The sequence below is a fragment of the Amblyomma americanum genome, chromosome 1, assembly GCF_052857255.1.
Source record: "Amblyomma americanum isolate KBUSLIRL-KWMA chromosome 1, ASM5285725v1, whole genome shotgun sequence".
In the NCBI taxonomy this organism is placed as follows: domain Eukaryota; kingdom Metazoa; phylum Arthropoda; class Arachnida; order Ixodida; family Ixodidae; genus Amblyomma; species Amblyomma americanum.
In genome coordinates this window covers 443,930,585-443,954,768 of record NC_135497.1, presented here as the reverse complement: position 1 = coordinate 443,954,768, position 24,184 = coordinate 443,930,585, and the positions used below count along the sequence as shown (strand labels likewise).

The 24,184-nt window shown below is 45.1% G+C and overlaps 2 protein-coding genes across 4 annotated transcripts; one reads left to right on the top strand and one right to left on the bottom strand.

Annotated features, from left to right (window-relative positions):
* Positions 1-751: 751 nt before the first annotated feature.
* Positions 752-16,484, bottom strand: LOC144115931 (large ribosomal subunit protein uL29-like). Of its 3 annotated transcripts, none has more exons than XM_077650559.1 (7): positions 16,313-16,484; positions 15,835-15,905; positions 12,170-12,276; positions 11,860-12,040; positions 9,426-9,542; positions 9,028-9,183; positions 752-1,048 (listed from the first exon to the last, which is right to left on the bottom strand). In XM_077650559.1, exons 6-7 carry the CDS (start codon positions 9,051-9,053, stop codon positions 817-819), a joined length of 258 nt encoding a protein of 85 aa, XP_077506685.1. In that variant the 5' UTR covers positions 9,054-9,183; positions 9,426-9,542; positions 11,860-12,040; positions 12,170-12,276; positions 15,835-15,905; positions 16,313-16,484; the 3' UTR covers positions 752-816. The 3 variants fall into 3 exon arrangements, with proteins under 3 accessions (XP_077506685.1, XP_077506687.1, XP_077506686.1); XM_077650561.1 differs by having other exon boundaries at positions 9,028-9,145; XM_077650560.1 differs by having other exon boundaries at positions 9,028-9,142.
* A 152-nt stretch (positions 16,485-16,636) lies between these two features.
* Positions 16,637-22,066, top strand: LOC144115930 (histone H4-like). Its single transcript, XM_077650558.1, has one exon. The coding sequence runs from the start codon at positions 20,707-20,709 to the stop codon at positions 21,016-21,018; it is 312 nt and encodes a 103-aa protein (XP_077506684.1). The 5' UTR covers positions 16,637-20,706; the 3' UTR covers positions 21,019-22,066.
* Positions 22,067-24,184: the final 2,118 nt, after the last annotated feature.

Sequence of the window (24,184 nt, the reverse complement as noted above, 5' to 3'; positions counted from 1 at the left end):
TGCGAGGGACGAGCACAACCAGCTCTTTTCGGAGAGTGCGAGACTAGGGTGCCGGAACCAGTGTGCCGATCACCTTGATAACACCTTCCCCACACACAGCAACATACAAACAGAAGAGTCAGCACCAGCTAAATAGCCATAGAGAAGACGATATAATGAAAAGAAATACTGGCAGCAATTGCCACAACGCATCCTTCCCGGACTGCGCAACCATTTGCTGCTTGTCAGCCGGGCTGAAAGTGAGAGCGCCTTTTCATCCACAATTTACTTAGACTGCTGGCTTTGCGATCGTATTGTCGAGAGTTCACTGCTTTCAGCTGCACACGTGCTGCTATGGCATCCAGCTTGGCGGAGTGGGAGGGGTATGAACTTTTTTTTCCCCCAGTAAAGGGAGAGTTGGGGAATCATGGGTGACAACACGTGGTATATAGAACATGTGCATCATGATCTGTAGCTTTTTAGGACATGTTTATGAAATCTCAGCGTAATTTACGCACCCCCCTTTTAAAGCTTTAAAGAAAAAAAAGCGTGCAAATTACGCGAGTAAATACATTTGAACCTGCACAATCTTTTATTTCTTTCCTTTGCCACTGCATTCCTTAAGAACACTCTCAGGTGCAGCAGTCAAGGCAGGCATCCTTGCATGCTGCATCTAGGTATCTGTGCCAACAAAGATTCGCACCATGCAACTCTTGCAAAGGCAATGCATTTCTGAGCTCAACTGAGGAGCAACAGCATCACATCACATATATAGGTTGGTTGGACGATGGACCCCTTTATTTACTGCGTTGGTTGTCACTGTACATCGAGCAACATTCACAGCTTGAGGGCAAACTTGCGGGGTGGGTAGGCAGCCAGCTTGCGGGTCAGCTTGCGTGTGTGCAGCCGCTTCTCATGAGGCGTCAGCTCACGGCGCTTGGCACGGGTCAGCTTAGGCCGCAGGTCCCTGGGCTTGTACTTCTTGCCCCGGTAGAACTTCCGCAGGTTCGCCTTCTGTGTCTGGTGGATGACTGTCAGCACCCGTGCAATGGACTTTCGCACCACCCGGCTGCAATACACCAGGTACACGATCAACCACATTGTATATACAAGGTCTCTCATTTAATCGAGATGTGCATCTCTTTAAACAGCAAAAAATATGAAGTGCAATTGTTTGAGTGGTGACCATAAACATGTCTGAATCTGCTTGACAAATGAGACTAGACGCCATTCAGTTAATTATCATTTGAAGCAATTTTGTTATATGCATTGTACCAGAACGATGCTACACTTAAAAGTTGCACAAAAAAGATTAGGACATGGATGACGAAAGTCATGCGAAAAACTTCAAGGAGTCGAAGGGTGGGGCCGTCGGAGGAGCGCTGCTGTTCTGGCGTGTGAGAGGAGAGGGAAAGACACAAAGATGTGGAAGTTCGAATTTTGTCCGCATATAACTCAGCTTCCACAAAATGCATTAAAATAATTCTTGCCGAAGGTTAAATATGGCGGCGTCTTTTGACACCCCAGACATATCGCAATATTATTAAGAGCCCCTTTCTGGGGCCCTTTAAGGACGATTTACACGACAGACCATTGGCCTGCGGACTAGGAGTCATGCGACGTCCCGGACCGTCTGGTTGTTCACTGCTGGCCAACAATGCTGGCAAACTAGCACGACAAATGATCATGAGCATGTCTAATGAGCATAATGCCACGCGCAAAGGTGAAGCCCCGAGGAGCGGTGATGATCAGATTAGACATGGGCACGGCCTTTCACCCTACCTGGGCCATACGCGAGCATCACGAAGCAGAAGTGGAACATCATGTGATGCCTGGCCCGCGAGCGAACTGGCTGTTGTGTCAATCTGCCTTTACCCACATGAACATGTCTGCCCACTGCAGTGAGTTAACAGCAGAAAACTTTTTTCAACACTGAAGCACTCCACCAAACGAGTGGCGCTAACACAGCGAGCCACAAAGCTGCAGTTTGAAGCACTAATACGAGCGATAACTATCACAAATACACGTGCAACTTCCCTTTTCCAGTATTCTGTACCAGTAGCAGTGCTGCAGTATTACAGCAGCAGTGTTAGTTATGCATGTCCTTTCAAACCATTTTAAACAACAAACAAGAAAACAGCATTAAACCTAGAAGACACTGACACTAACTGGCCACAAGGCCCCAAAAGTTTATTCCAACAAAACTCTATAGCATACTAGGCACTATTCATTACAGTATGTTAACCCAACAGAGGAACGAAGTTTTAACATAGCACATCGCTACTGTTGGTACTTCCCTTTCTATGTAATATTTAAAATGCAAATTTCTGGAAAAAAAAAAGCCAGTTTTCCACTTATTTCTACGACTACAGGGTAGGACCTTGCCAGGATATAAAAATTTGCCTCCACCCTTTAAAAATCAATTCGTCGTACGACATACTTGTAAATAAACCTTACTGTGCACCTCAGCAAGTCACTGCAGGCCAGAACATTTGGTATCCCTCGTTTCCAAAAAATTGCGTAACATCTGTGACTCCCTTGAGTGAATGCACAAAGCACTGATGCGAAGGCTTACATTGTTCATTGAACTCAAATTAATCAGTCTAACATGAGCAGGTTATCCAGATCAGTTATTACATCTCATGACCCTTTGTGGCAAGGTATCTATGATTGTGCACATGACTTTTCAAAAATTTTCCCAAATTGGCTACCTGTTCTTCTCAAGTCAGTGATGCCGGCTACATTTGAAATCCCTAATACTGTAGACAGAATGGCAATGCCACTTCATGTAGAAAAAAAAAGGTTCGTTCTGCCAAAACAAGAAAAGATGGACATTACAAAGTTTTACGGCGCATCTATCTCTGGTACTGTCACTTTCTTCAACGTGGTGGAATGTTTTACTCAAAAACACTATACCCTACTTCACAAGTAGTTTGCAGCACTGCAGATACTGTGCAGTGGAGTCCTTAGATTTGCGATATTTCAGAGCGCACGTCGTGCATGCGGAGGCTGCCCAGCTACTTGGATGTTACAGAGTCTTCGGAGTGCGTTAAAAAAAATGCCGCCTCACATGAACAAAAGAACTACATCTAAAATGAAATTTTGTTTGTCTAAATTACAAGCCAGATGATGCGGCATGCTGTAAGCAACTTGGAGGGCTCCGAAGTCTAGCGGCGAAGTTGTCGTTACCAGGCAATGAGCGCTGCAGTCTTCGCAGCGCGTTACAAAAATGACGCCTTGCGGGGAAAAAAAAAGAAAACCACCAGAAACGAAACTCAGGTTCTTCGACTACAAGCTGGACACATAGCACAGCCATAAGCAACGTGGCAGGTTTCAAAATCTGAGCACAGAGTCATTAGCAGACTAGCGATGCTCAATAACGCAATAAGGAAAGAAAGTGATATTCAATATTATGGCTATACAAAAAAGCAAAAATGCTTGCAATCAAAAGATAGCTACCAAGAACAAGTTGCATTAACCTGCATCAAATTTTCACCTGCTGCCACCTGTGCTAAGTGAAACAAGACAGGAGACAAGCACAGCATCAGAACGCACATGTAATACACCTGTCAAGTGCGCAAGCCAAGATCGCTTGTGGGGTGTGCCACTCGCCATAAGTGCACTGTGGCAAAGCAAAACAGTGTAGGTGGAGTGTCATCCACAAAAGACTGCAGTTCGGTTGGAGTTCGCTTACGGAACACGCTTTTCTAGCCAGGTGTGTAGACTTCGAAAGCACAAAATGTAATGCATAAAAAGCACCTACAGCTTTATTTTACTTCCTGTAAAAGTTTTTAACAAGGATTTCTGCTATACCGAGAAGCAAAACACATCAAAGGAACCAGATTACATGCAACTCCTCTACACGCTACCATCTTGTTTGCTGTCAAAATTCTGGAGAGGCCTTCTTAGAAACATTTTGGCTGATTCTTGCCTTTTCATTGTTTTTTTTAAAAGTTGTCTAAGGTAGTTTTATTCGTGCTATCGCATCAAACAATAAATTATCAGAGGTTTTTGCTTTTTCATCTGCTTTTCTGAAAATTCTGCTCACTGTGTCGCCATTTTTGTTACTACAAGTGACACTTTGCTGCCCTGTTTAGCAGCGTCATTCGAAGTGCCGGAATGCACTCCTCCCGCAAGTGCCCTTAACTTGAGTGCATGACAGGGGTATTACTAGCCGAACAAATACCACACACCAGACATACCACAGCACACACTACCACAGAATAATTTTTACTTCATGGAGACCATGGCATATAAGCACGGTCTTTCTCCCAATGGCATCAGCAAGTACCATTTTAAAAGGCAATATACAAACCTGATGTAACACTGTGAAATTTCTTGCAGTGCCACTGATTGGCTCAGGGGCTTTGTGACGTGTCACATCCCATCACACACACACAAAGAGGAAGGGGGTGGGTGTGCATGCAAGCCTTGTTTAAAGCCCTGCCACATAATGAATAATCTTTTCCCAGCCTATGCCATAAGCGCACCTTTCTGGTCTGCAGGGCAAAACATAAGGTGAACCGAGGAGTCTGATCAGGAGAAGAGAGGTAGCGGACACGCTAGTCACGAGCAAAACCCATCCAAAGACGAACGAAAGAGGACAATTTTGAACATTGGGCCATGCTCCTTCGATGGCACGTTGTTTGCACTACAGAGAGGGCTGCTGACCAAACTAGTTACGTATGTTCATTTTTCAATCACATACGGGAGAACAATATCTTTAAAAACAACGAACTAGGATTTATTTGCCACTACATAAAGCGAAAAGAAACACTAGCTGGAGAGCGTCGAAACGGGAGCCTCGCTTCTCCGGGGTAGCAGTGTCTGGCTTTGCTGACCTTGGCAATGCGATCGTCCATTCTGCGCAACCGGCCCTCACACATCGACACCGCTTTCCCTCAGAGGGACTAATGGGCGCTTCCCAACTGTTCTTGGAAGCGGCCGAGGCGTCCTTCCCTCAGACGCAGTGGGCGGCTCCCAATGTTGTGCAGTGAAGACGTCTTGGGGGAGGGGGCGTAACTGTCTCGGAATATTTAACAATGTAACCTCTCCAGTTGACCGTGGTGAATTGGCCTTAGAGGATTACAGACACCAAATTTTTCATGTTTTCTTAGGAACAGCAGGCAAGACGTTAGTACAGGTAGTATGCACTGTCGCACAGCTGTGCCACGGTGCTGTACGTCGCCGGCCGCCATGCTTGGGGTGCACATAGAAGACGAACTTCTGCTCCGCAAGCATGTTTACATTGCGTGTCGGGTTGCCACTTGGAATCCACGTGCATCACAGATTCAGCCGGTGGTGACCGGGCGCGATAACCGTACAAAACTAGATAGCTTGTAAACGAACGCTGCTTCCATTGGGCAGTTGCCACGCTTGTTAGAGCTGCTCAAGCGGGCTGAGAAAACAGGTGCAGCGACGAAAGTTGGTCATGGGTTTGGTTCCCCTCGATTCTGGGATTGAAGCTCGGATAGTGGTCAATGACAGCAGCTCTTCCGTGAAACCAGAGATCCGCATGTAGTTCAGACACGTTAGCGGGAAAGTGATCGGATTTCCTGCCTCGCTAGGGTGTGCGTGGTGCATGAGCACACTGGGTAAATCTTCTAGAAAAGCAGCCAATTCTTCTTGTGTGGGAATCCTCGGCGCACAACGCATAAACATGACCAAACTTGGGAAGCCTTGTTACCACATAGGAGCTGTCATTTTTTTTTTGCACAAAGGTGGTCATAAGATTGTCACCACAACCACTCACAAGGCAGCAAACTGGGCACTGTGCACGCAGTGTTGGCAAAATTCGACACGAGAGTACCTAGTAGCCGACACTTCATATTTCGTGCTGCGTGGTCTCTTTCGTGCCAGCTTCCGACAACACAGCGCAAGCTGCAGAAATTAGTGTGTTATTTTGGTAGAAACCAAGGTTGCTGCACCAGCTCACGAGCCATACAGTATCACCCTGACGCAAGCGCAGATTTCACATCGTCCACGATGAAAGACACTGCCCGGGTGGCCAAGACTCCACCGAAAAACGAAGCACATGCCCCGAGAATTCAAGATCCAAGCAAGCATGAGGTCACATCCTTTAAGCAAACTTTTGCGAACATCCTGCGTTTGCTTTATGTAGTAGAGCTCGAATATCAAGGGTTCTACACAGAAACGCAGTCAAAAGTTATGCAGGGAGTACTGCAGGCTACTAGTTGTACCGAGTCACAATCTCCGTAAATGTGCCTGAACTACATGCAGCCCTGCAGTCATGGAAGCGCTGCCGTGACTGACCACTATCTGAGCTTCAATCGCACAATCTAGGGAAAACAAACCCGCGACCAACTTTCGTTGATGTGCTCGTCTTCCCGCTTGAGCAGCACTAACAAGCGCAGCTGCCCAATGGAAGTGGCATTCGTTTACGATGTAGTTTCACGCAGTTACCGCGGCCGGTGACTACCAGCTGAATCTCTGATACACACGGATTCCAACTAGCAGTCTAAATGCAACACCCAAAGAAAACATGCTTGCTGAGCACGAGTTCATCTGCCATGTGCACCTCAAGCATGGCGGCCGCCTGTGACTCTCCACAGCACGGCTGTGAGTCAGTGCATACCACCTATACAGAAAATAGCATATCGAATTCGCCTACACCAGGTATATAAAATGTAACTGAATGTCTTCAGACGACGTTTCATTTTTAACAGCTGAATGGTGACTGAAGTCTCTGAAATTGGACTTCAGGTCACGGAAAGCCTGTTTCACATGCAAGAAAAAGTGCTAGCGAATCCTGCTGCCGCTGCGCAAAAACCAGTTTTGAGCCGTAGCAGCAATGAGCGGGGAGGTTCCAACAAATTGGAAATTTTCGAGACTCTCCCCTCAATCGCTGTCGCTTGCATGTTAACCAGCCTTAAGGGGGGAGGCTACCCTTGAACACCAACTTTTTTGTTTCTTATATATCTGAATGAAATTTTCAGTGTGGGCTCACAGCATAACTATTTGAAGAACTACCAAGTTTCATGGAGCTGTGGGCACCGGTTCTCAAGTTACAGGAGTATATCAATGTGGTTCACATAGGTCGCTTATTCCAGGTGAATATCGCTAGCACACATGGCGTGTGCAGAACATCAAGGTAAGGTTCAGAAACCGCAGCTCTTTTTGTTGGGACATTTTCTCCAAGGTAAACTTAAGAGAAAGGCCTTGCTCCTTAAACAAGTTCACAATATGTACAGGTCCCACACTATCACAACCTTTGTAAAAGACCAGAAAATCATAGACGTAGCGAAAGATTTCCCCCAGCCCATGCAATTTCTTGGCGATCATTCCTTCCACCCTGCTTAAGAGAATATTGCTTAGCACAGGGGCAACCTTCGAATCGATACATTTAGCAGACTTTTGAACATATGCCGCACTGCCATACTCCACAAACATGCTCTTCACTTCAAATAAAAGGAGGCAAGTGCCAAAAAAGACTTATGTTACACACCCGTTCCTAAAGACGAGCTCATCGTTGTGCTCCGATATACACATCCATAAGCTTTTCACAAGATCTTCATACAGGATAGAATAAAATAGTTCTACATCGACACTAATCACAAGACAATCAGCTGGATTGTCATTCTTAAGATACTCAACCACACTGCGAATTGATTACAAGAAATGGATCTTCAAGATGCGAAGTACACGGATGCTTTTGCAAATAACCAGAGATAATTTTGCATGAATCCTTTTCTGAAATTTATCTGAAGAGCATGTTATTGAATAGCATTTATTTGAAGAGCATGTTTGTAGAGTAGTGCAGTGCGGTATGTGTTCTAAAGTCTCGAATATGTAGTGGTTCAAAGGTTGACCTTGTGCTAAGCAATACTTTCTTGAGTAGGGTGGATAGAATAACTGTCCAGAATGTGCATGGGCTGGGGGAAAGATCTTTTGCTATGTCGATGATTTTCTGGTTTTTTATAAAGGTTGTGATAGTTCGGGACCTGTACATCTTCTCAAGTTGTTTAAGGAGCAAGGCCTTTATCTCAGGTTTACCTTGGAGCAAATGTCCCAAGAAAAAGAGCTGTGGTTTCTGGACCTTACCTTGATGTTCAGCACACTTCATGTGTGCTGGCAAGTGTTAAGCTGCTACCTGGCTACATGTCGACCATTCCAAGCTAGTGAAAGATAGCATTGCACTTTCTAGCGCGGGCTCAGAATTGATGAAATTATGCTTTCACAGCATGACGACTAGTTTCCAAGAGCAGATTTTAAGGTTAACGAACGCAGGATTTCCAAACCTTGTTACTGCAAGAGCATATGATAAATTGTTAAAGAAGCTGAGACAGTTTTGCGGTGACCGGCACAAACAGGCTGGGGCCAGCCAGCGAGATGCCAAAAGACCAGTTGTGTTACCGTATGTACATAAATTGTCGCACAATTTGAAAAATGTGGCCAGAAGGTATGATGTAAAAGTGGCTTTCTCGGCCCCTAATACGTTGTCTAAAGCATGTAAAATTTTAAGAATAATTCTGTGAATGTGGCTCGAGAAAAGTACACGTGTAGAGTGAAATGTATATGTACCTTGTAAAATGAATGTGGTATCAAATATTATTATCTTGTAGTCTGGTTTACGTAGGTGCAACTGGAAGGTGTATGAATATAAGACTACAGGAACACAAGAGGGTAGGGGCTTGGCTAGGTGGTTGGGGTAATTCTGCTGTACACTGCATGGGATGTGAAGTCTGCTACCCTTTCCTTTTGGCAACACGCATTTTGTCAGTAAATTCAGAGAGATTAAATGGGAGATTATCGAGGCTAGACACATCTTATGACTCCGTGAAAAATGTGTGTTTTGTCTATCGTGTTAACACACAATGAGTTGGACTACCTCGATCAGGGAAATGTTGAGGGCGATTTTTGACTCATGTTGTCCTGTATGCTTATCTGTAACTACATGGTTTATGGTATTGCTTGGCTTTTTATATATTCCCTGTTCACGCCAATAAACTTTAGTCGCGAGTCAGCACCTGTCTTGTCTCCTTTCTCATCCCTGTCTTTCGCGCTGGTGGATTCACCGCAATGGCTCACCTCTGCAGAAATCCAAGGCATGACATTTTCCTCTTCACACTCGTGGTTCAGCGCATAATACGGCAAAGGCTTTTCAATTCCAAGGAAAGTTCGTGGCTCCATTGAACACTGCCTCCTGCTTACAAGACACAGAGCAGCAATCATTGTAGATTCTACCTGTGACACAAAGAGCAAAGTTTTAGTTTGAGTGGACTAAACTAGGAAAGCAGCACAATATGTCTATAGCCAAATAACTGAACTGAAAGAAATAGAGGGTAGTGTAATAGTGAACACACTGATATATTGCAAGTGAGATATATGCATAATATATTGCAATATACAACACTGCTACCAATGCCTTAGCCAACTACTTCATAAATAACAATAAATGCAGTATCACAAAAATACTGATAACGTACTATTAGTGTTAATAGTAGCAGTGCAGGTTCCATGAACAAAAAAGGGCCCAGTGCTGACTGTCGTTCCCACAGCAGCCTTGTGACCAATGGCCGGTGTAAAGGAAAGAGGAGGAATGACTGAAAAGAGAAAGAGCCAGGGGGAAGGAAAATAGGTATAGAAGGGCTTAGGATATCATAGGCAAATAAGGTTGTTTAGACAGTGAGCACAAAATGAACATTACCACACAAGTAAAGACATACAAGACCAAACATATATATCATTGTGCAGAGTGGCAAACTTGATGCCATTTAGCCCAAAATGTGTTTTCAATAAAGTGATTATAATTATTAATAGAAAAACTGACCGAGTGAAACCATAACAGGGATGAACAAGGAAGTTGTTAATATTCTGGCAGAAATTAAAAGAAGAAAATGGATCTGGCCAGGGCATACAATGCAGAGAATGAATCACCAATGGTATCTTAGGGCAACAGAATGAATTTGATGGATTTTAATGGCACAAGGGCATCTGTGGCCAAAGAGTGCCTTAGCACAAGTTAATTTCGTCTACTCAAGGTGAAATCAGAGACCCATTTCCCAAGCATTTCATTCCAGATAAGCTGAGCACCACGCCAGGAAACAGCTTGTGCATTGTATCCCAACAAAATGAATTTCACCCTAAGGAAAATATAGCAGGAGATAGCTGATTATAAGCTCACTAGATAAGATTAGGTGATTTCTGATAGTGTGGCATGTAGCTGGTGCAAGACACAGATAATTAAACTGGAAAAGGCCATTGTCCTGAGGTGAATGTAAACTAAGCAATGAGGATCATGAAATTCACTACACTAGAGCTGTTAAGAATCAGCTCAAGTTCCATGCTTCAAGATGATGCAAGTTTGCTCAGTGAAAAAAAAATAAGTTCACCCAAGAATTGGTATCTTGGCGGTATCAGGCTGCAGGTGCAGATGAATTAATCCTGCCTCAGAGAAGAGCTACATAGAGCACAAAACATTTTAGGCCAGTCCTACACTGACAGCTGTTAATAACTATTTTAAAACTGTTTTTCATTGCACAAACAATAATACCGAGCTTGTGTTGGTCATGTGATTATGTTACTGAGGCTCTCCTAAAAATTCTAGCCAGAGCTAAAATACAAGCTGTCTCAACTAAGTTTTTATATCAACAATGAGAACATAAACACATGCAGATTATTCAAGTAGAAGTTTTATTCTTCATGACGTGCCCTACAAATTTTAAATTATACTGAAAAGTAATAGAGTGGAGTGCTTGTGCCAAAAATACTAAACCTCAACAACAAAGAGAACACAAGATAAAGGCAACAACATATTGCCCAAAATTTAAATGTTTGACAGAACAAATATGAAAAGAAAACCTCTCCACAACTGGAACAAAACAGCGTGATACCGAGCACACATTTGAAAATTGTTTCATCCAAATCCCCAGTCTGGAGCTCCAGCACTCTTCAGCCAGCATGTCATGAAATGTACCATAGTTCTGGTAGCTGTAAAGAGTATACAGCTGATCCGGCATTTTGATATGTGAACAGTAACCCTCAATGACCACCAGGCTGAATACTTTCAAGAGGCTGTTCTAGTAACAAGACTGCAGTGAAACACTTAGCAAGTTATGCTGGCGTAATAATGCAAACCGTTAATCAGAGAGTTCGCTACCACGCAACTCTGTAGTAACTCCTAAAGTGTTGCAATCGAATGAAAAAAAGGACTGCCTATTATATAAACAAAAGTCAAGAGGCTGCAATGCAAGGCCACGACAGAAGTGCTGCAATACAGCAATAGCGATACAATGTACACTTTAAGCAACACAATGAAACATGATCTTTTATCCTTAATTATCAGAATTTAAATATTTGTTTTCCTTGCTCTCTTGCAAAATTAAGTTTAGATTGTGAAAGCGCTCAAAAAGACAAGGATATAGAAAGAGATTTCCACACAGTGCGCTTACTTCCAGTGTCTTTTTGAGCACATCCACTATCTAAACATGGTAACCCAACTAGTCTAAATGCTGTCGTTATTCCAAAATTAAGCCTTTCACAAAGTGGGAGCCCCTTTCCCCATACAAGGTACACCATAACTAATCCAACACTTTTTTCATATGTTTTCTCTGAGAATAAACACTGTTTGAAGATTTTGCAATAGTACTTGTCTTTTCGATTCTACGAATGTATCATGCAAGTGTTCAATGAAATGACCATCTGCCTATCTTGATCATTGCTCAAAATCAGGGTATAATGCACCATGAAGGGCAGGCTCTGCTTGATTTTTATGTTTTCCTAACGAAGCATGTATGTGCAACCCTTCTGCTGGCTTGTATGCAGCAGGTTTGTCTAGCTAGGCGAACTGTGGTTTTCCTATAAAGATGAAATGGTACTTTGGAAGTGAATGGTTTTATAAAATGCATTTAACATACATACCGGGACTTTAACAGCACCTGGTGTAAGCAACATCAGTGGGGGGACCGCAGGAGTGGCCTAGTGGTCCGAGCATCTGCCTCGCAAGCAGGAGGTGCGGAGTTCGATCCCCAGTGCCACCGGGTAACCAGCGGTGATACAATGGGTCGTTTCAATGGCCAGTTTAAAACTTGAAATAACCATGCTGCAATATATACAAAAAATGATTTGTGTGCTCTCTCTTACATGACATAGTTAATCATATCATAGTGTTGGCAGTACACAAAATGCATGTGTGGAACATATACATGCACTTTTTTTGTTCACATCTTACCTGCTACGTGCTGTTATCGCATGTTATGTGCTGGGAAAGCAACAGGTAGTGAGCAATGTTGTGTTGCAGCCTTTCTTCTGGTGGAATTTGAATCATGTGAGGTGCAGCTGAAAGAAATTGTTTCACACATAAGTATATTTCATGTAACACAACAAAAAGTGCACAGCCCCATCATGAGTTGTGGTTTAAACTAACAGCGAGCTTTTTACTAATCTATTTAACATATGATGCAAGTCAGTGATGCTGGAGGCATAAAACTAAATACTGTGAAGTAACAAGAGCTAATATGGACAATCATGCCTTTGAGAGATATTGTCAATATATATTTTCCTGAATGAACTAAAGTTATCCTTAGAAGCATTCAGACGAAGATAATTTTGCTAAATGCCTTTTGCCAGAATAGGCCTTTTATGAACCAGTTGCAAATGAAAAGAATAACTTTAAGACCATGCTATGCATGCTCTAACGCCAAAGTAGTTGCATACAAGCAGTATACTATGCCCCTAGTTTTATGGTGGGCCTGTACTGCACAATTTTCATGCAAGGTAGTGGAAAGTATGTGCCATGAAACAGACCTCTGCTTGCTGAAACTGGCAAATAAGTACTGGGTTTTTAAGGCAGGAAAGAAGTTACATAGTTCCTTCTGCAGGTTTTGAACTTCAGGTTAGTTATTTGAAAAATATCAATCACTGAACTGCAATGATTGAAGTTTTTAGCAAATAACATTTCCATTGTAACAGTGGAACCGCTCTTTTATTTGAAGAACGACTTTTCAAAAGCCTGCGTTTCATGGTGGCTGTCAAGTAGCCCTGATAAAGATAAACCAGTCACGACACACAACCAAGCCCCCGTAGCACATTTTCAACTATACCCTCATGATATAGCTTTAAAGTAAGTGTTAAGCAATACAAATACAAATCCCTTGATTTCCTTCATGATTTATCACTGGTGTATACATACAAAGATAACCGTACAAGATGTGGAGTGCATGGTACAGAGAGAGTAGGCAGATGGTTTCTTGACACTCAAAAAGTGAACAAGGGAAGGAAAAATCTCAGGGTGCTTGCCGTTTCGACAAGACAACTTGTTTTCGTCTGGGGTCAACATATACAGAGGAAACTTAGAATCAAGTACCGGGTTGTCCACTCTTAGTGCGAACACGCGAGCACATGGCTGTGCTCTTTGGGCCACTGTGTCAGACATTGCCACACATCGAAGTGTAACATGACACGAAGCACCACATCCAGGTGCATCTCCTCTTGCGCCATTTTGCAGCGATGAGTGGCTGCGCCGCACACAGTGGACCTCTAAAGAGTGTGGCCATGCGCTCACATGTTTGCACTAAATGTGGCCAGCTCTGTACATTCCAGAATTGGCATAATTATTTGAAAAGGCCTTGCACATGGTCAGAGGTTTCCCAACCCATAATTTCCCCCTCCTTTCCTGCTTTCTTTAATTTATCCTTATACTTTAACCTTACGCCCTGCACCTCCTGACATCACTTCTCGGAACCTTGGCTGCCATACTCCTCCCCCTCCCCCTTCTTTTTGCCTTTTCTCCGAACCTGCCCTCATTTTCTCTTTTTCCTTCAAATTATTTTGCCCCCCCCCCCCCCTGGTATTTTATTCTGCCATGCTGCTTAATTCCTTTATCCTAGTTTTTCAGGAAAAGGCAGCCAGCCATACCAAGCCACCTGTTGCGGCTGGACATAAAGCCATTCAAGCCCACTATCCACACTCCATACCCCGAGATTCATTTCTACTGAATTGGGCTTTTTTGTTTTCACAGTTTTGCAGGTCAACCGGTTAATCTTCTTTAGCAGCTATCATGCCTGGTCAAGGTTCACGCTCCCCATCGTAACGCCCTTCCCATATCGCACCCTCATCCCACACAACAGGCCTTTCGCCTCGAAGTGAAAACCTTATTTAAACCCCACCAATGATGAACACTTTGCCAGACAAAGACAAGTCCTCTTGTCGAAACGTCGGCAAGCACCCTGAGGCTTTTCCCTTCCTTATTCAGTTTGTGAGATACCAGGGACAGGTGTTCAAGCAGCCATACCACACTAATACCCCTGCCACACGGGCACCGCAAAGGCCTTTGAGAATCATATCCAAAGGTGTAAGGAGTGCAGCTACCCGGTACAAATGTTGCGCCTTTGTCGCTAAGGGCCTTGGAGGTGAAGGCGCTCAACCAAGACCTTCGGAGCCCGAAGACGCGGCATTTGAGAAGCTGTGATCGCAGTACCATCCAAAGTCAAAAAGTAAAAGCAATAAAAAAAATAGATAAGCTAATAATGTTTGAAAACATTTTTTTCAAATACGAAAGGTGTGTCTGGCTTTGGTTTTTGTACGGGTGTTTATGTTTTATGTTCAAATTTCAAGACAGAGAAAGTGTTGCGGCAACACTGAGCGCCCATGGTGGCCAAGGCAATACACGTACAAAACCTGCTCCTGCTGATGAGAGTAGCTGTTGCAGTACTTTTAAGGAAGCAATCAGAATAAAAAAATTGTCAAAGCTCAAGGAATGAACAGAATACACCACTTTAATTTTAGAACACTCACTTCAGCCACCTCGAGTATAGCAGCGGGTGCTAAGCCTGAACGACTTTCACCTTTGGGCTGCACCGTGTAGCTGCATCGCTGCTCCTTTAAGCTTTCGCTCCTTTGGTGAAAAATGGTGCCTTTGCTGGAAAGGCCTTCGAGGAATGCCATGTGACAGGGGTATAAAGCACATTTTTTACTGACACAAAAGACTCAGTGCCTTTAGTTCTGACAACATTCTGAATCATGCTTTGGTGGCTTAGCATATCAAAATACTGGACATGACAAAATCAGCTAATGAGTGAGGGCTATTATTTGCTATAGGTAAAATTATAACATTCTCCTAAAATATTGAAAAGAAACCACCAGCACTGACATCAATGTACAATTTGGCTGTAACATACTGACATGACAATATAGTTACACGTAAATTCCCTTTTCGCACTTCCAAACTGCATGCATTATTTCTAGAAAGTGCGAGAACAGAAGCTCATACATAGTGCCAAAAAAAAGAGTGCATAATAGTACCACTTATGAGGTGTTTATCGGCAACTGCAATGAGCAAGGCTATGTTAATGGCAATCCAGAGTTATTATGTGTCTTACGAGCGCATGCACTTGGGAGGTGATAGCAGCTGTGGACGCAGCTGTCCATCGCAGTTTTGAGTCTGTCGAGATAACACATGGGGTAAGGTATTCCCTGTTTTGCTGCCGAAGGCAAAACCGTCAGCGAGTGGAGTTGCCTTGCTATTCACTGTCAACATCTACTGCTCAAAGTAAAGGAAACTAGGGCATAAAACATACAGCATTTCATATTATGCTTTGGCCAAATGCAGTGAGAATGAAACAGACTAGAGACTTGTCTTATGACGTTTGCACTCTTTACTTTGCACCAGAGTAAAATAAATTTATGTACAGTTGACCTACATCTTGCCACAGTCCTAGAAGAAATGAATCCAGGTCTCAGAAATTCTACCGAGAGAATACTGATGCTGCATGTGCATTTCTCTCAACTGTTCTGAAATATGCAGAAGTTACCAATTTTTTTACTACCTGATTACATACTGTAATCTTTGCAAGGAATATGAGGTTAACGGACTGGGAAAAAATGTCGGAATGGTACCTTTGGTACTGGGCACTTGGACAAACAAATGACCCACTGGGCGTCCCCAGGAGCTCTGCTACCAGGCACCCCTAGCAACAGTAGTCAATTTTCCAGATCCAAAGGAGCCATGCAAATGATTGCCGAAAAGTCAAGTTTAAGGACAGCAGATGCATGAACACAAAACAGTTTTCCAACTTTGTTTCAGTGTGATAAATGGTTTCAAATCTCTAGACTATATCTGGTAGTACACAAATTATCAGAACACCATCTCCCGCTCAGAATCATCTCAAAACATATTCGACACGCAGTACCAACATGGACAGTTCGTGCTTAATTGAATCCAAAAGTTTACGCTGATCGACCAATATTACTCTAAATAGAGACAGAAAGCGCATGCACGTTGTACTGACGTTATCGTGAACATAACATGCGACGAGACGCAGGGTTACAATACAAACAAAAAACCGCTTTCAAAATTTGAGAACAAAAGGCTCACCTTCTCACAAGTTCGCCAAACCGGAGACGTTGCCGAGTGGCTGCCGCCAAAGTCACTCGCAATGCACAGAAACAATAAAAATGCAGTGCCGCTGACTTTCCTTGAGCAATTCCAGTCGATTGAACTTCCAACTGTTCGCACCGACTACCTCTGCAAGCATGTCTAAAAGTTATCGGCGCAGCCACGCCATTTGCAATTTACGGGGATACACGGGAAATTCATAGCGCCATTCGCGTATTCGCGCTCAAGCTCACGTCGCTGATGTCGCAAAGGCGCACAACGGCAAAAACATATAAGATGTATTTAATTTTACGGTAGCTTTTTTAGCTGACAACCTGAATTGTTTGATATATTGTTTTTTCTTTTCGTTGCATGAACGTTATTACCACCAGCGGCAGCGCAGCTTGGCCATGGCTAGCCATGGCGAAGTCGAAGCGCTAGCCGAGCCCGCAGTCGGAAACATGTGCGCAGTTAGCGCAGTGTGGAGTTGAATGAACAGGCGCTATGGAATGGGTTTTTGTTCTTCCGTGTTCGCTGCGTGCGTCCTGCGCGTTGTGTGTCTTTAGTATGTGTGTGTGTATGTGTGTGGCCGGAACGCTGCATTGGAGTGTACATACAACAGCTCGCTGTCCCGTGCGGCATCGGTGCGTAGTAAAACGATCATGCAGAATGTGCGTTACAATGCCAGTGGCCCTGCACGAAAGAGGAGACTTGAAGCCGACGGAAAAGCTGCTCTCCCTCGTGGGACTGCAAGAATCTGGCGAGTAACAGTCGACGCGCGTTTCGGTGGATGATTCCGTTTACCACGCCAAAAAAATTCAGCACTGGCCAACAGCAATGATGAACTGACCCGATTCTTGGCCGATCCCCCAGTGTGGGTATGTGCCATCTTTTGATAGGCTAACAACAACAACAACAACTGCTGCTGCATCATCACCTGTGTGATGTTTGTGACAAGCTTGTTGGATGTGAACGTGGCTATGAATGGTATTCGCCGAGCAGTGGCCCTCAGGGCGTGGCACCAGTGGATACCTGAAGACGATTACTGTTTGCCCGCGCCCTGGCGCCTCGCATTCAACCGAATGCTTTGGCGTTAATTATTTATATCTGAATTTCACACGTAGTTGGACTCGCAAATATTACAGCGTACAAACGTACCGTCGGAAGAGCACCCTTTTTCATTTTTTTTAGGGAGGGGGTGGGGGAATTACCGTCTGCTCAAATTTAATGTCACTAATATTTTGAGCTTATTTTCTAAACAGGTGCCGTGATGGCACTGTAAGCAATGCATTTACTGGGCAGAAGTTTATTTTATGTTGTGTTGGCACAAGGTTAATGATTGTCATTGTACTGTGGTGCCATGTTCAAACAAAACACATAATTGTACACTCTCTTTGAAGAATGTGTAATGAGGTAATAAATTACTGAGCAGCGAGTATGCACTGTGGTAAATGCGACGAACGTTACTGAATTACTTCACACCTGTCATGTTCTGTTGTCGTTAGTGATTACGTATGCCTTGGTGTCTGCTGCTTTCCAGTGTAGGGGTCGAGAGGCATGTCGAGCTCCACTGAGCAGCTTTTTTTTCCTTCCACTCTCTACTGGCCAACGTGGTAAAATATACTCAACATAATGCGTGATTGCTCAGACCTAGATTAGACTACCATTTCACTTATTTACTCTCAGGGCCAATTGGCATCGAACAGAGGAGAGCGACTAACATAAATACATGTGTAGGCAGATTAATTAAAATGATTATACACAGCAGACTTGAAGGCATTGGATGCAGTGGTGGACATGACGAAGGCAGAGAAGATGTGACAGCTGGAAACGTAAAAAAGTGGAGATCTGCGTGAGTTTGTACGCGACTTAAGGTGAACGCTAGCAAAAAATTAAGAAGGCGCAGAAGACTGAGGCCAGAGTTAAAACTGTAGTTTAACAGAGGAAAGCACCTCCCAGCAAGCCAAAATGTGCACATGCAAGCAGTTATGTGAACACAGAACATAGAAAATTAAACTCCTTTTTGGACAGAAGGAAAGCTAACGCACATTGCTTATTGTGATGTTGCTTAAAAAGTTGGTGTCTAGTTGTTGCCCTTCATATCTGGTCCTTCCACACCCAGCAACTGAAATGCCATCAAAAAGGAGCATCTCCAATCACTCTAATTACATGGGAGGTACACATCGCCAGATGTCAGAGGCTTGGCGTCTCATCTTGCAGACTAGCTAGTTTGGCAGATTTAAACTTTACCGCATGTAAGAGGCATGCGGTAGCCTTGAAGGGGAGTATTTCATAAGTGTTACAGCATATTGTACAGTCTGGCATGCTTCATTATTTATATCACAGTAATATGCTAGCACAGGCTGGAAAGTTTGTAAGTGAACAGAAAAAAACAATGTTCATGCCATATCTTAGCCACATTCTTAGTATTGTATAAAAAGTGCAAATAAGGAATTCCTCATTTTTTTGTCAGCTTTTTCTTTCTGTGCATTGATTTTTTGCAAGTTAGCAAGGTTCTACAGTCTTGTGTGCCTATCGGCTGGCCTCTTGTTTGTCAAACGTACCGAGTACTCAATGGGTCGTGTCAGTGCAAGCTAAGTAAACGATGGATAGAAAATTCGTGCTTTCAGAGTATTTCCAGAAAAAACTGCTATTATTTCCTACTCAGGATGGGGGAACAGCATCGATGGTGCACATCCTCCTTGTCACTGCAGCAATTATGGCTGCTCGCTGCTTTTTGGTGGCGTTTCTTTTATCTGCAGGAAGAGCAGGCATGAATGGGCGGCAATAGGTACCTACTAAATTAAACATTGCATTGAGCAATATGTTGTTTTGTCGGTGCTTTTGTTATCCATGAAGGAGTTGGTGTTTTTGATTAATGGTTGTGTAGCAAAGATGTAACTGCTAGATTGCACTGCATTCACAGATTTGTTTGCCCATGCTTTTGGTTTACTCAGTTGTTTATTTCCTTACCAAATGGCAGATGGAAATTCGGCTTTCAACTTGTGCACTTTCATCATGTTTGCAATGTACTTTCAGCTGGTGTTCAGTTTCACTTTGGAGAAGTTGTCCAACCATTGTCTGTGTCTAAATGTTTTCTAACAGTTGACCTCATTACGCAGCATTTCTCACAGAAAGCAAATGTTGCAGTAACATTTTTATTAAATGTTACTCTATTATGTGGCTAGCAATGTAGCGAAAAATATTTTCATCAAGTCAGCTTTTAACGTTATAGCAAATTAAGGCCTTTGTTATTTAACGTTGCTCACAATTTGTACCAATCACTCAACCTTGAAGCAACATAATGCGTTATCACCCTTCCTCGGCTCTTCATTGTGTTATTCACATTAGACATGCTCACGGTCGTTCGCCATGCTAGTTTGCGGACATTGTTGGCTAAGAGTAAACCAGACAAATAAAAAATCGGACGTCATGTGATGCCTATAGTCCGCGGGCCAGCAGTTCATCGTGTAAAAGTGGCGTCACATCATAAGCATCTTCTGTTTTTGCTGCCTTTAAGCAAGTTATTAGTGCGGTTGGTGCAACACATAGTCGATGGGGTCAACCGTCCTGTCGTGTTAAGTTTTGATCCCTTAAATTGAATGTTTAGTATTTTTCCCTGCAACGACTACAGAGGAACACGGACATTTCCTTCAATACTGGACTGAATATACGGTCATTCCCTACGTTTCATTGAAAGCAGAAGTGGTTCTGTATTTAAAACGTACATAGTCTACGTTATAGGTACGGAATTTTTTTACAGTGCATACCAACTAAGCTCTCAGAGCAATGTTGTAGTGTCCATATATGCCTGACCCGGCGCCTCACGGCACACTTTCAAGACGACTCGTACTGCTGAGGAAGTGTGTGGCCTGGCAGCCCTGCGAAAGTTTTCTTTGTATACAACGCCCCCACAATGACTGTTTGGGTGTCGAGTAAGCCAAAACAAAGCTCTACCAGCAGAAGCACTCGTGCCAGGAGAAGCACCCAAGGCGCCGGTGGACAAAAAGCGCTCACGGCCGAGAACTGGTACTGGCTCTCATTGCTTTGCTTTTCATTTGCAACACAAACACGGTGTATGTGAGTGCGCATGCGACGCAAAGCACAAAAGCGGCGGAAAGAAGCCCTGTTCTAACGCGCTAACGCTGTCGGGGAGCACGCATTTCAAGGCTCCCGCCGCCTCACATTACAGCGAACAGCCGCTTTGCACGCGCCGCGCATGAGGTGGCGCCACTTGCTCTGGAGCAGTGGCGCCACCATACCAGCGCACGAGGGTTCGTGTAGAGGAACGCTACGCTGGTCAGCGCTGGTGATTAATCTGCCGAGTACGCTCCTGGATTGTAGCTATCTACGGCTTTGCTGCTCCGTGTTGGGGAGTTCCGTTTGTGATTACCATGTCTGGTCGTGGAAAAGGCGGAAAGGGACTCGGAAAAGGAGGTGCTAAGCGGCACAGCAAGGTTCTTCGTGACAACATCCAGGGTATCACGAAGTCAGCCATTCGCCGTCTCGCCCGCCGTGGTGGCGTTCAGCGCATCTCCGGTCTCATCTACGAAGAAACGAGAGGTGTGCTCAAGGTATTCCTGGAAAACGTCATTCGCGATGCCCTCACCTACACCGAGCATGCCAAGAGAAAAACTGTGACGGCCATGGACGTTGTCTATGCTCTGAAGAGACGGGGCAGAACCCTCTATGGTTTCGGCGGTTAAGGACTTTTATTTGCCGACCATCTTCTCTACAGCGGACAGCGTTACTCCGGTTTGGACTATCTTTTTGTGTACAGTCTTGCAGTACTGTTCATGTGTAAACCCCCGTTTCTAACCAACTTCGCCGCCGCAACATCGCAGCCCATGTTCTGAATTTTTCAAGATGGCTGTCATTAGAACAAAAGGCTTCGGGCGGAAGCACTTGATAGGAGTGCTACTTTTCGTGCACTTGTGTTCATAGGTGAATAAATGTTTCATCATCATCAGTGCCTATTGAGGGGCTTTACGCTGGCCACGCAGAGCGGTCTCCAAGGTAGAACTGGACGACCGTGTACGTGGCGTGGCGTTGGTATCCAACTGCAAAAAATTTGGAGGACGCTTAAGCTTCGCCTTTAATCCGCTGGGTATTTCGGCGGAATCTCTGCCGCGGCAGCTGATTCCGCTCGCTCTCGCCGCCGAATGTCCAAATGTGAACGCGCCATAAGAGTGGAACGCGACAGCGTGTTGCAGCACTGCCAGGGAGTCCACGGAACGCCATCGCCCGTACGGCGCGACGCCTTGCCCGAGACAAATCGCTCTGCTACGTTCGGTGAAACGGACGCGCGGAGTGGCAAACCACATAGAAGCGCTGCCAGGCGCCTTGCCGAAACGCACGGGACTCCAGGTGCGTTTACGCACCGCCGGCTCCCTCCCTAACCTTAACCCAGGCCTCCCACTGGCGCCGACTCCAGACCCGAACTGCTCCCTACCCTATTCTCCTTCATGCCTGCTACCCCAATCAATTCCTTTCTTGTAAGCTCTGCGGGAAACCGGGAGGCTTCCTTCATGTCCTCCTCACATGTCCTGCCTTCCCACACCCTCCATCCCCCACCACGGCGGAGTCATACTGGGAGACTCTCCTGGCCAGCTCCGCTGCTGCTGACCAGCGCCAGATAATTACCGATGCCCTGAAGCGGATAGCCCTCCAAGGGCTGTCCTTTGCCCTGTAAGGACATCCGCCTAAGGGTTGTCTCGTGCCATGTTAGGGGGTTTGCCCCCCTCGGTATTTGGCAATAAATGTTTCCACCACCACCACCACCCACACAAGCTTCGTGGTGAACGCGCTTTGGATGTGCGCTGCGTTGTTCGCCGCTCATCGCGTGATTCCTGCGTGCCCGCACGGCCCCACTGCGCCCGAAGAGAGATATGTCAGACGCGTCACTTCCTTTCCTTAAAATCAATTTTCATTTCATTTTCCTTACGGCGCGGTTCGGGTGTCCACAGAGATATCTGAGACAGGCCTCACTTCCTTTCCTTAAACCCAATTTTCATTTTGTTTTCCTTCCCTTGCGGCGCGGTCTGGGTTGTCCATCGAATTATGTGACAGACGTCCCCTCCTTTCCTCGCGCTGCCGTCTCGCGCTGTCAGCGAGGAGAGGGATTTTTCGCTCGCGGCCGACGTCGACAACACCGGCTTTTCTGCGACAACGCTGTCGCGTTAAAACCTGCTTTGATTGCGTTCCGCACACTGGATAGGCAGCACGCCCACCCTGCCACACCCGCCGCGGTGGCTCAGTGGTTAGCGCGCTCGGCTACTGAGCCGGAGTACCCGGGTGGGAACCCGACCATGGCGGCCGCGTTTTGATGGAGGCGAAATGCAAAGGCGCCCGTTTGCTGTGCGATATAAGTGCACATTAAGTATCCCCAGGTGGTTGAAATTATTCCGGAGCCCTCCACTACGGTACCTCTTTATTCCTTTCTTCTTTTCCTCCCTCTCTCCCTTACGGCGCGTTTCGGGTGTCCACCGAGAAAAGTGAGACAGTTGCTGCAGCATTTCCTTTCCTCAAAAACCAAATTTCAATTTTTCACCCTGCCACCCTGGCAGGTGGCAGTCAATTGTTGATTGCGAGATGGTGGTGATGAAAATATTTTAATGAAATTGTTTAGGAGGTTGTAGCGGTGGTTAGTGCTCTCAGTCCGGAACCCCATTGCAAGGCCTAGCTGCTGTCCGGGCTCTTTCGATGAGTTCTTTTAAGGCGAAAGCTTTACTGGCCGCGAACTTGCGATTTCGCCGCGGCCGCACTCCAAGCAAGCACATGACGTCACAACGCGCGCCTCGATCGCCGCGGATATTTCTCGCTCCCTAGTCACAACTGCGCATGCGCCACTAGTAGCACCGAGCCACAGGTACAGTGAACTAGAATACTATCCTAGTGGCGCGAACGGAAAGGCGCGGGCGTGCCGTTTGGCGTAGAAACCACCAGGTGGCGCCACTGCAACTTTTTCTAGCGGCGTCGTCGCTGGAGCTTGTGTGTGTTTCTCCGAGTCGTTGTTCCGGTGTGGCGCATTAATACGCCTGTAGTTAATAAACATGCATGCCATTTGCTTCAACTAGCTTCAACGTAACCTCATAGGCACCTTTTTCCCCCTGCCGTGCCCCTTTGAGCACTTCGGCGATGATGAAAAATTGCGTCGTCGCATGCCGTCTGCTGCCGAGAACGGGCACCGGGCAATAAGAGAGGCTCACGGATTTGCCGGTGGATGTTAGTTGTCTAGGTGCATCTTTTGCCAAGCTGATATTATTTATCTGCGATTATAGTTTGGTGCCCGATGGGGTATAACATCCTAAAGCAAATCAGGCGATTAGGGACGCCGCAGTGGAGGGCTCTGGATATTTCGACCACCCGGGTTCTTTAACGTGCACTACATCGCACAGTACACGGCCTCTAGCATATCGCCTGCATCAAAATGCGATCGGCGCGGCCAGGATCGAACCGGTGTCTTTTGAGTCAGCATCCGAGCACAATAACCACTGAGCCACCGCGGCGACTTAATTACAGAGAACTACACCCTCATTCGATCATCTGTGCGCGCACCTAGGCGCACGTAGCTACGTGTGATCTAGTCTTACGGAAATCAGTTTTTACCTGAGACGGTTAAGCGGCCTCAGAAACGCATTTTGTTCAGAAAATTTTACCCATGACTGAAAATATTTCCAACCTAATTTTCGGAAAATTTTACTTGCAGTGTATGCATGGCATACGCCAGGTTGATAAATAATACACGGGAGGCGAGCATTATACTTTTATTGACAAGTGCGGACATGTAAGAGAAAAACTGAAGCAAATATTGGTTTGATGGCAGGCACATTATTGACGTAACCAGCCTAAATTAGGTTACATAGAAATTTC

Coding starts and splice junctions, on each gene's coding strand:
- LOC144115931 (XM_077650559.1), bottom strand. CDS start 9,053: ATGTCATGCCTTGGATTTCTGCAGAG. Junction 1,049..9,027: donor TGCCTTGGATTTCTGCAGAG/GTGAGCCATTGC, acceptor GGTGTATTGCAG/CCGGGTGGTGCGAAAGTCCA.
- LOC144115930 (XM_077650558.1), top strand. CDS start 20,707: ATGTCTGGTCGTGGAAAAGGCGGAAAGGGACTCGGAAAAGGAGGTGCT.